Source organism: Chanos chanos, chromosome 2, assembly GCF_902362185.1.
Source record: "Chanos chanos chromosome 2, fChaCha1.1, whole genome shotgun sequence".
NCBI classification, from domain to species: Eukaryota; Metazoa; Chordata; class Actinopteri; order Gonorynchiformes; family Chanidae; genus Chanos; species Chanos chanos.
In genome coordinates, this window is record NC_044496.1 from 10,056,272 (window position 1) to 10,070,132 (window position 13,861).

Consider the following 13,861-nt stretch of genomic DNA (forward strand, 5'->3'; position numbering starts at 1 on the left):
CAGTGCTGCCATACTGGACAAAACCCATGAGGTCTGGTTCTGAAAGAGACACACATATTATTCTGGTTCCATGGTGCAAGGGCATCTAAACACACAATAAAATGTGAATAAAAATCAGGAAACTAAACCAACTCACAGTGGTTTAGTTCAACTAATTACAGTGCTTTACTTCCATTAATTAAATTAGGAAAATTTCTATGAATTCCAAGTAGCACTGATGACAACTCTATTTTCTATCTATGTGTGAAATTCACAATCAGACTAATCTATTTCCTATCAGAATGTGAACTTTTACGGTCATTTTCCACCAGAATGTGAATTTTTTCACTCAAACTAATTCATTTACTATTATTGTGTGAGCCTTAGTCTAACTACTCCATTCTCCGTTGGTGCATGGATCATATAATTTTAAAAATCTGTTCTCTGAGTGTGAGTGTGAACCGTGGCTTGAGTGTATCAGTATACGAATGTTACGGTGTGAGCGAGGAGGGAAAAATGAATCAAAGCCTTTACCTTTTCCAGCACTTTGGCGATACGCGTTCCCACCTGCTCAAAAGACTGAGGAAAGGATTTATCTTTACCCAGATTCTGTAGCACCTGCAAGACAACAGACGACACAGACAACAGACAACAGAAACATCACAAATCGAGTTCGAGGTCATAACAGATATGCATGCTTGGAGAAGAAAGCTTGTCTGCTAAAGTAAAAGTTCACACATTTTTCACTTGGATGAAACTCATCTCTAACAGTTAGAAGAACACATTAAGATGTCGGCTAAAAAGCCTTTTAAGGTTGATTGTGCAAAGATAGAACAACTGGTGAACACTTTCTTGAGTTTTAACAGAATGCTGTACAGGTGCATTAGCAAACATACGTATATTAGTCTGACTGACAAGGAATCATGTTATCTTAACCATAACAACGATTGATAAGAGTAATGGAGAGAAAATCTTTCCTTAGTTTGAACGGCACACTGGTTATGTTTGCTGTAGACCAATGGATTTAAATAAATCGTGGGTTACCTCTCTGAGCTGACTCTCTCCAGTGTAGTGGATTGCTCCACGATTGGACACCCCACTCAGGTGGTCGAGTGTGTGCATACTGGCAGGCAGATTGGCGTTACACACTGGCTCCATAGCAGGTTCTTGAAGAGGAGTGGTAAAATCTATATGCTCTGTGATACTGAGAGAAAGAGAGAGAGAGAAGTTCAATGATCTTTACCAAATTATGTTTAGTATAGACAAAATACCACCTGCATAACAATTTGATATACACACACTATACACACACACACACACACACACACATAATATTACACAGACAGAAAAAAAATATATATATACACATACAATCGGGGTTTCCGCTAGGATTTTTTGTTGCCAGTCCGGTGTTCGGAAAGAATTTATTTTACCGGACAAAACTTAAACTTACCAGTCACATTTCAATAACAGTCTTTTTTATAAGCAAATATAATGTAAATCTAGGTTGACGAAAGGATGACAACGACCTCAAATCAGTTTGAATATTTAATGAACAGTAATGATTAAACAAAACAAACAGTAATGATTCAGAAAAACCTCAACATCAGCCCCTAAAATGCGGGCTATTACTAAACATCTGTAACATCTGTAGCCTGTTTAAAAAAAGGGCTAGGCCTACATGGCATCAAATGTAGCCTATAGGCTACCAGGCAACATTTTATTTTCTCCTTTTTTTCACTGTGGCAAAACAAAGTCCTCTGCTGGCGACTTGAAATCAAACGTGTCCAATGCGTCTTTGCAGCTTGCAATGCACGCAAGTCGCATCACTCTTTCCTCCTCCAGACAGCTTTGCAGGGCAGTCTTGATTCGATTCATTATAGCTAAGTTTTGTAAGACTTTCTTTATTATCTGACACTTTGAGCAGCAAGTTTTTTATTCATTGCTTTTTTTTTAAAAAAATAAATTTAACCAGGCAAAAAACGGTAATTACCAACCAATGGAAACCCTGATATACATGCATACACATACATATACACGTGTGTGTGTGTGTGTGTGTGTGTGTGTGTGTGTGTATAAGAGGAGGAAATCTTGAGAAGAGCCAAGACTCAGAGAGGGGAACCCATCTGCCTCTGGCTTGGCTAGCACTTAAGATTTTAAGAAAGAGAGAGAGACAAAGAAAGAGAGAGAGAGAGCGCTATGACTCACTCAATGTTCTTGGCAGACACCGCCAGCCAGGTGCTGGCCACGGTGGTGAGGTCAATCCGGCGGTTACGCTGACACTCCTCAGGGCCTGGCCATCCTAGACTACTGTAATCTCTCCATCGTCCTGCAACAAAGCATACTCATATTACACACAGCTTACAACACACGCACTAACACAGTGTAAAGCTCAAACAATGCACACACAGTGACGCTTCTGTTCCAGGTCTATTCAAACACTCCTGATCTAGCTAAGCAAAGTCCTGGGGTACCCTTGAAGAGCTGATTTGGATCTGTAGCAGATTTTGACGGCCGCCAAACCCTGCAGATACATAACTCTCCTGGAGGACATCCACCTGCCTCAGATCTAAAGTTTCTGTGAACGTGACGAACCTGAGGGTCCAGGGGAAGGGATGGTAGGTCCACTAATCTCCAGGATAGAGTGCCCATGCGAGGATTCAGCCTGGGGGTAGTCTTCCTCAGCTGTCCAAGACTCTGACGACTGGGATTTAGGTTTCCTGACTCTCTTCACTTGAAATGTGATCTGGGATGACAAGGACAATATAGACAGCTTAATCAACAATCCACAAACTATTAAAAATACAGCAATGGGTTCCAAACATCAGACACAATAAAAGCGTCATGATAGAAAGCTTCCAATCCATTAATCATTTATAAAGACAGAACATATAATGAATGAGAAAGTATTGTTCAACTTCACAAGAAAAAGAAAAATAACCGAATATATTATTAGTTTAACAATTCATGTAATTTGTGTCTTTTCAGGAAACAAATCTAAAATGAGTTCAACACTCATTATGAAGAGTATGTGACGGCGATGAGTCCCGATTGGTTGGTTGATTGATGGATGGATTCTCACCCATTCCGCTCCCTCATCATCCTCGCAGTTGCCGAAACAGGGTCCTCCGCTCCTGGCCCCCATCACTCTGTCATTTTTCAGCACACGAATGCCCCGCAGGTCCCCTCTTTTCCCGCTCACATCCAGAGCTCCTTCAAACGCTCCCATCAGCTCCTCCCTCAGCCTCCAGTCCTCCTCCTCCTCACCCTCCTCGCTTCTTTTGCCTTCCACACCTCTCTCCTGCTGCCCCGCCTCCCCTGAGCCATTACTGTCAACCACCACCTCTGAGAAAGCAAAACCCAGAGGCAAAACACCAAAAACGGTGCCACATTAAGAGCCATGTCCGTATGCCACAATCTCTGTTTAGCGCAAGTAAAACGTTTAGAGTATTCTGATGAATTTTGAAGTGTTATTTCTGCATGCACTTTGTGTCTAGTACTTCAGAGTAATACATCAAAATCTCCAAAAAATGAAAAGAGATTCGCGAAAGTGTAAACGGAAACACATGAACCACATGCTTGTTGCTTATGACCGAGTTGGTGAACAGCTCGTACTTTCAAACAGGAGAGAGTCTTCTATAGGAGGGACGGGTACAGTATGAGTCTTTCCTGTCTCCTGCTTCGCAAAACTCCCCGTCTCCCAGTCCTCCATGTCTTCCTCTTCCTCCTCTCCAGCACACCCAGAGCCAGCTAGAAACACACAGCAGACACATGAACAAGAAGCGTGCGTGTGACTTTAAGACAATCCTAATTCATGTACGGGGATTACTATGTTTATTTTATAAAAATATGAAGTTTCCCTTTCTGTCGATTTTTATAAGTAAACCAGATTACATTTTTATTACATTCAGTTCACATGTTGTAACAATTAGGGGCATTTTGATTGCGGGAGAACACTGAAATTAAAACAGCTTCACTGCTTAGTGAAGAGAGCAGCTTATTAAAATCTAAATCAATAATACTGTGGGTGTGTGTGTGTTTTCTCCTGAATGTGGCAAAGATGGTGAGCTCACGTCTGTCTGCAGAATAAAGGGGCATCTAAATAAAGCAAGTGCTATTTTGGGCTACTTAAATTATTGAGTGTAAGACTGCTCTACTTCAAAGGTCCCCCCCCTTTGGCACAACACCGGGGAGAACCAGGCTGGAGAACAGCGAGGGTGCATTGGGTTCGAGGAGAGAGAGACGGTGCGCATGAGTAACAATAGTCTGTCTCATCATGACTGATAAAACACCAACCGTCCTTTACAACAAACTGAAGAAATACAAAGTGAAATGAAATGAATGGTCAGATGAGAAAATAACAGAGGAATGCAGATGATATTCACATTTAAATTACTAAACAATTGTACTGTGAATTTCATCCACCCCCCCCAAACCAACCCCCTCTGTAAAGGACTATTGTTCTGTCAATAAGATGTCTAACATACAAACAACTATATGAGAGACTCTGCAGCAGCCGCAAAAAGGGATAAGGGTTTTAGGAGACTGTGGTAAAGTTACACATCTTCCTGCAACAGCTGATATTATAATCATATTAACAGACATTTCAGAGAACCTAAACTCAACCATCCTTTCTCTATTTGTGCAAGCATTTAAAATGTCCTTCCGTCCGACGTCACAGAGAACACTTTTTCAAGAAGCAAAGTGTGGCTGAGGAAGCATGTGATAACCGTTTTCAGCACGTACCACTTTATCGTCATTTGATGTGAATTAATCACTTCAATTCCCCTTCAAATGCACTCTATTTATCAAATGTCACCCAAGGTTAATCTTTTAAGAAAATCCTGAGTCATAGGCTAAACGCAGTCTTTTTTTTTGTGTGTGTGTGTGTTTGTCTGCTGAGGGTGCACTCACGCTGGCAGGGTGGGCGATGGAGGTTGTACAGAAGAGGGTAAAACTGCAGACAGCGTAACAGAGGCAGGCTGGTATAACACTGGTCACAGCTGGCACTGAGAGACAGGGCATGACGGAACAGCGCCAACGCGCCTGTCACGTTGCCTTGGGAAAGGTGCACGCTGACCATGCTCAGCAGAATGTGAGGCTTCAAGGAGGGAAAAGGTAGAGAGAAAGACTGATCAGTCAAATCCACAATGGTCTCTCTACTGTTGACAACATCATTTCTACTCTCCTTATACCCTCCCAGTATCTACTGCTCACCCTTAAACATAGCGAGCCTGAAGGCTCATGTCCGTGAGTATATTGCTGAAAGTAATAAAAGACCATATCAAGTCTGTTTCTTGAAACTCAAATTATAATTTTAAAAGAGGTTACAGGTTTGGTAAATTGAGGTAAATTCAAGTAAAGTCAAACGCTTTTTCCACTGGTCACATACTATAACAAAATATCAGCCAAAGAAGTTCCAGCTCTATGTGTTTGAAAGGTTTATATGACATACACCTCAGTCAGCGACATTACACCTCTTGTTGTTATAGTCTAGTTCAGTGGAGTTGTTGCTGCTGGTCTGTTCTGGCTCAGTTGAGTTAATTTGTGTTTTGGTATGGTCTGGATTAGTGGATTAATGACATTTAATCATGTTGGTACGGTTTGGGTTAATCGAATTCATTGGTGTCGGTACGATCTGAGTAAGTGAAGTTTATGGATGTTGGTATGATCTAAATGAATGAGTTTATCATGGTATAAACGGTCTTGCGTTTCTGGTGTTGGTACAGTCTGCTTCAGTGGAGTTGACTGCTACCGTTTGGGTTAGTGGAATTGGTGCTGGTTTGCCCTGGGTTGGCAGAATGGTACCTACCTCAGACTCATTAAGATCCAGTGCCTCTTTCAGCAGCTGCTGGGCCTCGTTGCTTAGGCCATAATGTAGCAGCAGGTTGGCAGTGTTGACCAGAGGAATATCCCGGTACTGAGGAGGGGCAGAGCGGATAGCTCTGCGCAAACACCATAAAGCTTGAGTTCCGTTACCCTTAGCACGCCAGTACAGACCTGCCTCGTTCTGCACTAACCAAAGGGGAGCACTCTTCTGCAGGGAGAATCAAAATGATAAAGTGTACTTTATTGAAAATGCTGTTACATACAAAGGCACTCACTAAGAGAATCTACGAAAGAGAGAGAGAGCAGAGTAAGAGATTGTTTTCATACACTATTGACAAAATACTGACGTGCTTTTATGACATTTAGAGTCATCGGAAGCTTAAAACTCACAGCTAAGACAACAACGTTACATTACACTTGGAACTGTGAGCGTTACTCTGACATACTTTTTCCATAGCATGAGCAATCATCGCCCCAGTTTGATCCAAACTCCACCCACCACTGCGAGACTGCAGGATCTGCAAACACATAAACACAAGCAACATATCACACACGCAGCAAACACCTCGGAGGCACACAAGTAACCAGAAATCTCAAAACCACGGATGCAGGAAAAACAATTGCATTGGTGACATACAGTGTGGATGATTTCAGGGTTTTAACCAGCAGTATGTGATGTACAATGTGGAGACTGCAGCGTTCTAACCTGTGTGGGGTGGTCTACAGTGTGGAAGCTTACAGACTACCACACTGTGTGGTGTGGTGTGAGGGTTACAGTGTTCTAACCTGTTTGTTACGGTCTACAGCGAGGAAGGTTATAGTGTTCTAAACTGTGTGGTAAGGTCTACAGTGTAGAAGGTTACAGTCTTCTAAACGGTGTGGTATGGTCTACGGTGTAGAAGGTTACAGTGTTCTAACCTGTGTGGCATGGTCTACAGTGAGGAAGGTTACAGTCTTCTAACCTGTGTGGCATGGTCTACAGTGAGGAAGGTTACAGTCTTCTAACCTGTGTTGTTTTGTGTACAGTGTGGAGGGTTACAATGTTCTAACCTGTGTTGTTTTGTGTACAGTGTGGAGGGTTACAGTGTTCTAACCTGTGTTGTGTGGTGTACAGTGAGGAAGGTTACAGTCTTCTAACCTGTGTTGTTTTGTGTACAGTGTGGAGGGTTACAATGTTCTAACCTGTGTTGTTTTGTGTACAGTGTGGAGGGTTACAGTGTTCTAACCTGTGTTGTGTGGTGTACAGTGTGGAGGGTTACAGTGTTCTAACCTGTGTTGTGTGGTGTAAAGTGTGGAGGGTTACAGTGTTCTAACCTGTGTTGTGTGGTGTACAGTGTGGAGGGTTACAGTGTTCTAACCTGTGTTGTGTGGTGTACAGTGTGGAGGGTTACAGCGTTCTAACCTGTGTTGTGTGGTGTACAGTGTGGAGGGTTAAAGTGTTCTGACCTGTGTTGTTTTGTGTACAGTGTGGAGGGTTACAGTGTTCTAACCTGTGTTGTGTGGTGTACAGTGTGGAGGGTTACAGTGTTCTAACCTGTGTTGTGTGGTGCACACTGCAGAAGGTTACAGTCTTGTAACCTATGGCATATGGTGTACACTTTCAGGGTTACAGTGTTCTAACCTGTGTGTTACATTGTGATGTATAGTGTGGAAGATGACAGTGTTCTGACCTGTTTGGCATTGCTGTCTGGCAACCCTTTGGCATCTAACGCCCAAGCGACTGAGGCCAGGGGCTCCCCAGGAGGAGGCTGGACTTCAGAGTCACACCTGGGAGGTTCTGGAGACACGGGGGGGCTTCTGTTCTCATACAGTAAGCTCTGAGCCCTAAATACAATCAATGTACCATCAACAGATTGCCCATGTCTCAAAGTGTTTCATATGGCATTTGTCTGACAAACTGTTCACGTCTCAAAATGTCTCACAGTGATTTTCGAGAGTCTGTACCCTTACAATTTGAAAATGTGTTACAGTACAACACTCACAGCTCTGTGTGAATCACCAGTCTATGGGACTGTCAGCACAGATGGTACTGATTACCAAACATTTGGGCACTAACTCAAGGACCAAAATAGTCTGTGTTATTTGTACATTTCTGTCCTTTTATTTCGATTCCCATATCGGGGAATTACATTTCTAATTCAACGTCACTCACTACGCTCCTTGCAGATGTACAGCCAAGCATAGTTTGTTCAGCCACAATTCAAATAAGATCATCTAAATCGCATCTGGCTGAAGTAATCTGTTCTCCTAATGTCAACGATCAAACCCATACTGATGTTAATTGAGGGAGACAGTACAAAACCATACTTTAAATATACAGGACTGTACGACCCTGAGGAAAAGACTTGGAGAAACTGTGTTTTCGCCTCTTTCCATGCTTGTCTGGTGACTCACCCAAAACCGTGCACTTCAGGGGAGAGGTAGAACGTGGGCAGCTGGTGAGCTGGAGGGACAGTGGGAAAGCGCTGGGTACAGTCTGACCTGCGCGGCCAGAGCACTGCCTGAATGTCCTGTTCACACACACACACATACACACACACACACACACACACACACATATTCACACTGGTCAGCAACAACATTTTGCTGCTTTATGGGGACACTATAGCATCACACAGCTTAAAGGGAGCGGGTTAAATGGTCTGAACGGCAGATGAAAAAAAAACGAGCCCTTACACATACAGACATTACATACAGCATTAAGAATTCTCTCTCTCTCCCTCTCTCTCTCTCTCTCTCTCACACACACACACACACACACATATATATATAGAGAGCTATACACTCACAGCAGCAGCAGAGGACATCTCCTTGCCCCAGTGTTCTCCTGGCACCTCTCCACCGGACACAGACGGATAGAGCTGAGGGCTTCTGCTCTCATTCACACTGAGTTCAGAGACCAGGGCCACACTACTGGCCACAGAGACCTCCTCCCCAAACTACACACATAGACCGTAGATAAACACAGAAGAGAGGAGGGATGGAGATGGGTAATCTGTTTCCAGTGTCTATACAATGACTGACTGATGTCCAAAATAATCAACTCTTGGTGCATTTTCACTTGTGGAACAAACTGCACAATGACTGTGACAGTTGGCTGAGGAGCTGCAGTGCGTATCAGAGTGGCAATAAGTGTGAAGTGACTCTCTCACCTGAATGTAGTGAACATTCTCAAATAGCTCCCCCCGGTGGTAACGTACAGGAAGATCGAAAGGACAGAAAAGGCTACACTGTTGCTGGCCTAAATTACACATTTGGTGATTCCCTAAAACACACAGACACACACACATACATATGCACTTTTAATGAGCAGGCACAGGAAAACAACTGTCTCATCATATCTGTCTCCATTCTGTGCATGAGTGAGTGAGAAAGAGAATGAGGAGAGCTAACACGTGAGAACCATTCAGTGAGATAAGCTACACCCAAAACCACAACCACACGCCCAATCACACCCACACTCAAAAACTACCGTGAATCTAAAGTTTTCTTTGGCGATATCATATGTAACTTGGGGGCATTATACAGGAATTCCTATCAGTGTATTTTTGTGTTCATGCCTGTGTCTAAGTGTAGGGGAGCGTGTCAGTCTTACCCCGTTGCGCCTCCTTTGCCATCTGCGTTTCGTGAATGATGTTGCGCAGTATCTGCTCCTCCTGTATTAGTTTGTGTTTCTCAAGCTCCTCCTGCTGACGGAGGTAATGATCATGCTGCTTCTGATACTCCTTCAGCTCATTCAGAGTACGCTGGAGGGAGCTGTCCACCACACACAGACACGCGCACAAATGCACACATAAAACACACGCACAAACGCACAGGAAAAAAATCAGTGTTAAAAGGAATGCTCTTGTTATTGACACTTGTGGTGCTTGTTTAACGTAAAAGAGCTTCTCATAGTTATGCAATTTCCTCCAGAAGAGAAGAATCTGAGGAAAACAATTACTTCACGCTTCACGCAAAAACCAGATTCTACTTTACACTGCGTTGAAAAATCAGACAGCATTTCACCCTACATCCAAAAGCCAAGCTCTGTTCCAAAGTTCACAGAACAAAAGTGGTGAGACAAACAGATAAATACCCACATGGTTGTGTGTTTGATTCCTAACTTAACCCTCACAAGCTGCGTAATCTCTGAAAGAGTGTCAGTTAGATGAATAAATATAAAAAAGGGAATGAAAAATATTTGCACACCGGTGCTGAGCCTCCAGTCTCTGTTCCAGTTTCTGCTGACAGAGTACAGCGTGTTTACGCCTCAGAGCCTGCTCAAACACAGGCTGTACTTGTAACGCCTGCTCGTAACACAACACTGAGTGGTTATACTCGCCCAACATCTGAAAGAGAGAGAGAGAGACGAATCATGAATGCATGGTCGTGTATGTCTCCGTCCATTAGAGTCAACACAAACATATTCAGCACGAACTTTACATGACTGAACACAGAGTCAATTTTTTTGGAATCTGTTCTTCAAACTGATCCCAGGATTGTGTACTCACAGCGTAAATGTTTCCCAGTGTGTAGTGGCTGGTTAGCAGGTCAGTAGTCATATCTAATGCAGCATGAGCCAAGATGGCTGCATCTGCAGAGAAGTGAGCTCTATGCAAAATATTGGCCATATTAACCAGCGCTACATCCTTATGCTGCCTAAAAAAGACACAAAAGAGGCGCCATTACAGTGCATCAAATGCCTGTTTCAAATGAACAGTTTGATATAACTGCGAAACAATACAACTCTCATTTAAACATATTTGGTTTCATTTATTCCTGTTCTGACTTCAGCCTATCAAATGTGGAGAAAATATATTTTCTCCAAAATATGTTTTTCACAGAAGACCTGTCAGAACTAGATATATGTTATTCAGATATTTGGCTCATAAGTTATACAAGGCAGACTATAATGTACAACGCACGTCACCACTAATCCCAACTGTTTAACACCTTCTATTATCTATGTACCAAGCTCAGGAGTCCCAAAAGTTGTTTTTTGATAGTGTCCTCTGTCCACAGTACAGTAAAAAAACAACAAAAAAAAACAATAAATGAACAGGACTGACCAAAATAGAACTGATCTGAACTACACTAAATTAAAACGAACTAATACACAGGACAAGTACACATGACAGGTAGTGTTTCTGTACAGCATATTGGCAGCAGGCTTGCTCTGTACCTTGGGGAGAAGTGCAGGGCACGGACCACACAGTCCACAGCCCTCCTGGGTTCATTCTTCACCCGCCAGTAAAATGAAGCCAGATTATACAGCACCCAAGACGAGGAGTTCTACAAAAAAAAAAGACCATGTGACGTAAACTCAGAGGTGTGACATATTATAACACTTTTCATTCCCTTGTTGAGGCTGTGAAGGGTTCTAATACCAGAAACACACTTCTACTGAACATGGCCATCCTGAATATAGCCTTGCTCCTTGTTAAAGGTAAAATAACAGCAGAAAGGACTTTGAAGAGAACCAGCATTTCAATCACCAAATTCAGTTTGACAGATGGATGACTTGTTAGCTGATCAGCATGGTATGTGTCATGTTACACTGAATGGGCTTAAGATGAGTCGCTCAGTTAAAAACACATCCAAAGATCCTATTTCATAAACGTCTGACCAGAAGAAAAGGAGGTGGAATGTAATTTACACAACGAAATGTCTGTCCTACACCCGTAGAAACAGCACTTACCCTCAGCAGGGCCTGGTGTATTCTATGGCCCACCTCATCTATGTTACGTCCCAGCTTGTGAGACAGAGACGCACAGACGGGGTCGTCCTTAGAGAGCAGCGGGGAAGTGAGATTTGCCCTCTCTTGTACACCCTGAATAAAGAGACAGAGAGAGACAAACAGACAAGAGAAAGGGGAGGGGTGAAGGGGGGTTGTGACATATGAAAAACAGACAGAGAAACAAAGACAAACTAAATGCAAGAATGAAGACCAATTTGTTTCATGTGTTAGTCCTCACCCTGAGGTGCTGAAAGGCATGAATACTATAAGGGAGATCCAGAATTTTTGCACAGTCTGGTTTTTCCAAGTCTGGAGGTAGAGGAGATGTAGAATCCACATAGTCTTCGGGACTGTAATTAACAAAATGAAGAAAGAAATTCACTACGCACATCCACAAAGCCATCAACAGAATAAACACAATTCATTTGGTGGCACGCAGTCAGTATCCACTCATTCACTTATAGCTCACTTTAACCCTTTGCTCTCCAGAGAGATGAAAGTTCCATCATAGAGGTCAAGGTCACCCAGAGGAACTTTAGCTGTGACACAGTCTGCGTCCTCCTTGTAGTGACGTTGTTCTAATCCAGTATCACGATCTTCATTCTCCTCAATGTGAATTTTCTGAGCGACCAGTTGCTTCTATACATAAAAAAAAGAACAAAAAAAAACAATATAGTAAAAAAAAAAAACATATGTTAATTTGAGGAAGAAAAAACATTGTTACAATTAAATAACTAAGTGATACTACTGTGGTGCTGATGACAAGGTGCTAAAGAAAAACAAACCAGTAAACAAAGGAATATGGCTTTGATTCTGGAGCATGATGGCTCACTGCTGATGCACCCTTACGCAAGAAACCTAAACAATCCAAGCTTGCTGCATAAGTGTGCCAGCCGTAGTAACAAAAATGACTCAAGGTTGCTCTACATAAAACTGTGAACTAAATGGAGAGACTGAGTGCAAACGCAAGTTTACAAGCAAAATACAAAAAATCACACTACTCATTACATTAGACTTTTTGTCATTATGTTTTTTTTTTCATGTGACATCATTCATTCTCAAGGGGAAAGGTCGAAATATTTTTTACAGCAGGTGATTTCAGAGAAAAGATCATCCCTGACAATCAGTTTGAGTAGTGCTATAAACAGATATGTCATCACCTCCAGCTTTCTGAGGTTGTTCACACGGGTCTCTTGTTGCATGAAGAGGACCAGGTCGTGTGGGTGTTTCAAATTAAGAGGAGAATCCACCTGCATATGGGAAGAAGTGTGTTTTTTAAGTGCAGAACAGGAACACCCTAAAAATATGGCAGTCATCAGAAAATTATTGGTAACGAATTGATCTCCAATGATATCGGATCATCCTTTTTCAATCCTCCTGACATAACCACGCATCAGACTATGCAAACAAGGTGTCGTGATTTGACTAGAGCTACCTTGCTTGACAAGCTGATCAGCTACCGGATTTATTATACGTTTTTGGCAAAGTCGTCCAGTTTATGACTCTACATTCTGTGATCAGTTAGACGTGACAACTGATTCTGTGGCTGATTTATTAAGTGGACAACATCCGATCGGCGGCTCCAGTTTATTCGTAAACCTTAATGCTACCTCGGTAATGCATTGAGCTTAACGGCTGTTTACATCCTGGAATTCCAAATGGTTCGTGACTGACAAAACCAGTAATACAACTGCAACAACTGGATGGCCAAAGACCCGTCAGAAGAATTGAATAAGAACAAGGCTGTGCTGGCTCTGAAACAGCACAACTGGCTGAACTGTTAGCCTACTGACTGCTAGCTGGTCAATATTTTAGAATAAACACGGTCTTACCTGTTGTTGAATTTTTCCATCCTCTGTCACGACCCAGTGAGTGGTGGCATGTACGGGTTTGACCAGGAGGACGCAAAGGAGGACAAAAACCTTTCCCTGAACAGAGCTCCGCCATATGTCAGTTATACACGGCAGACTGCCTAGTCTGTTTCTCTTCGCATCCGCCATTTTTCTTCCTCCTATCTGCATTCGACCTGTGTGAAAGCAGTGCTGTTTTGTACCATTGACTTCCGGGTTAATTTCATTGTCAAAATAAAAGAGCGTGCATGTTGATGTAGCAAAACGTCCAAAATAATACATTTAATTGAGTAAACTCCAAAATCTACATTTGATACATTGTATAATATCTTGATTTAAGAAAATCCCAGACAGGAAAAGGATTTGGAGCTTTACTCTCCTTTTTAGAAACGAAATTCCAGGGTTTCTAAAACCGTTTAGTTTCATTTTAATGGTAATGACGTAACTTCTTATTTACTTGGTATGTAAGATTATACGTCAAACT

At 42.4% G+C, this 13,861-nt stretch overlaps 1 protein-coding gene across 1 annotated transcript in view; it reads right to left on the minus strand.

Annotated features, from left to right (window-relative positions):
• The window catches only part of ttc17 (tetratricopeptide repeat domain 17), a 15,450-nt gene extending 1,923 nt beyond the window's left edge, over nucleotides 1-13,527 (minus strand). The window contains exons 1-23 of the mRNA XM_030765922.1: nucleotides 13,360-13,527; nucleotides 12,688-12,777; nucleotides 11,997-12,166; nucleotides 11,766-11,877; nucleotides 11,489-11,620; nucleotides 10,973-11,082; nucleotides 10,302-10,449; nucleotides 10,000-10,139; nucleotides 9,404-9,564; nucleotides 8,961-9,073; nucleotides 8,601-8,747; nucleotides 8,203-8,318; nucleotides 7,479-7,632; nucleotides 6,255-6,326; nucleotides 5,792-6,016; nucleotides 4,894-5,080; nucleotides 3,595-3,729; nucleotides 3,062-3,324; nucleotides 2,575-2,725; nucleotides 2,188-2,308; nucleotides 1,024-1,183; nucleotides 514-597; nucleotides 1-39 (exon numbers count right to left, since the gene is read on the minus strand). The exon at nucleotides 1-39 is cut by the window's left edge and continues 81 nt beyond it. Coding sequence (XP_030621782.1) covers nucleotides 1-39; nucleotides 514-597; nucleotides 1,024-1,183; nucleotides 2,188-2,308; nucleotides 2,575-2,725; nucleotides 3,062-3,324; nucleotides 3,595-3,729; nucleotides 4,894-5,080; nucleotides 5,792-6,016; nucleotides 6,255-6,326; nucleotides 7,479-7,632; nucleotides 8,203-8,318; nucleotides 8,601-8,747; nucleotides 8,961-9,073; nucleotides 9,404-9,564; nucleotides 10,000-10,139; nucleotides 10,302-10,449; nucleotides 10,973-11,082; nucleotides 11,489-11,620; nucleotides 11,766-11,877; nucleotides 11,997-12,166; nucleotides 12,688-12,777; nucleotides 13,360-13,527 — 3,198 coding nt within the window. The remainder of the gene's footprint in view (nucleotides 40-513; nucleotides 598-1,023; nucleotides 1,184-2,187; nucleotides 2,309-2,574; nucleotides 2,726-3,061; nucleotides 3,325-3,594; nucleotides 3,730-4,893; nucleotides 5,081-5,791; nucleotides 6,017-6,254; nucleotides 6,327-7,478; nucleotides 7,633-8,202; nucleotides 8,319-8,600; nucleotides 8,748-8,960; nucleotides 9,074-9,403; nucleotides 9,565-9,999; nucleotides 10,140-10,301; nucleotides 10,450-10,972; nucleotides 11,083-11,488; nucleotides 11,621-11,765; nucleotides 11,878-11,996; nucleotides 12,167-12,687; nucleotides 12,778-13,359) is intronic.
• Nucleotides 13,528-13,861: the final 334 nt, after the last annotated feature.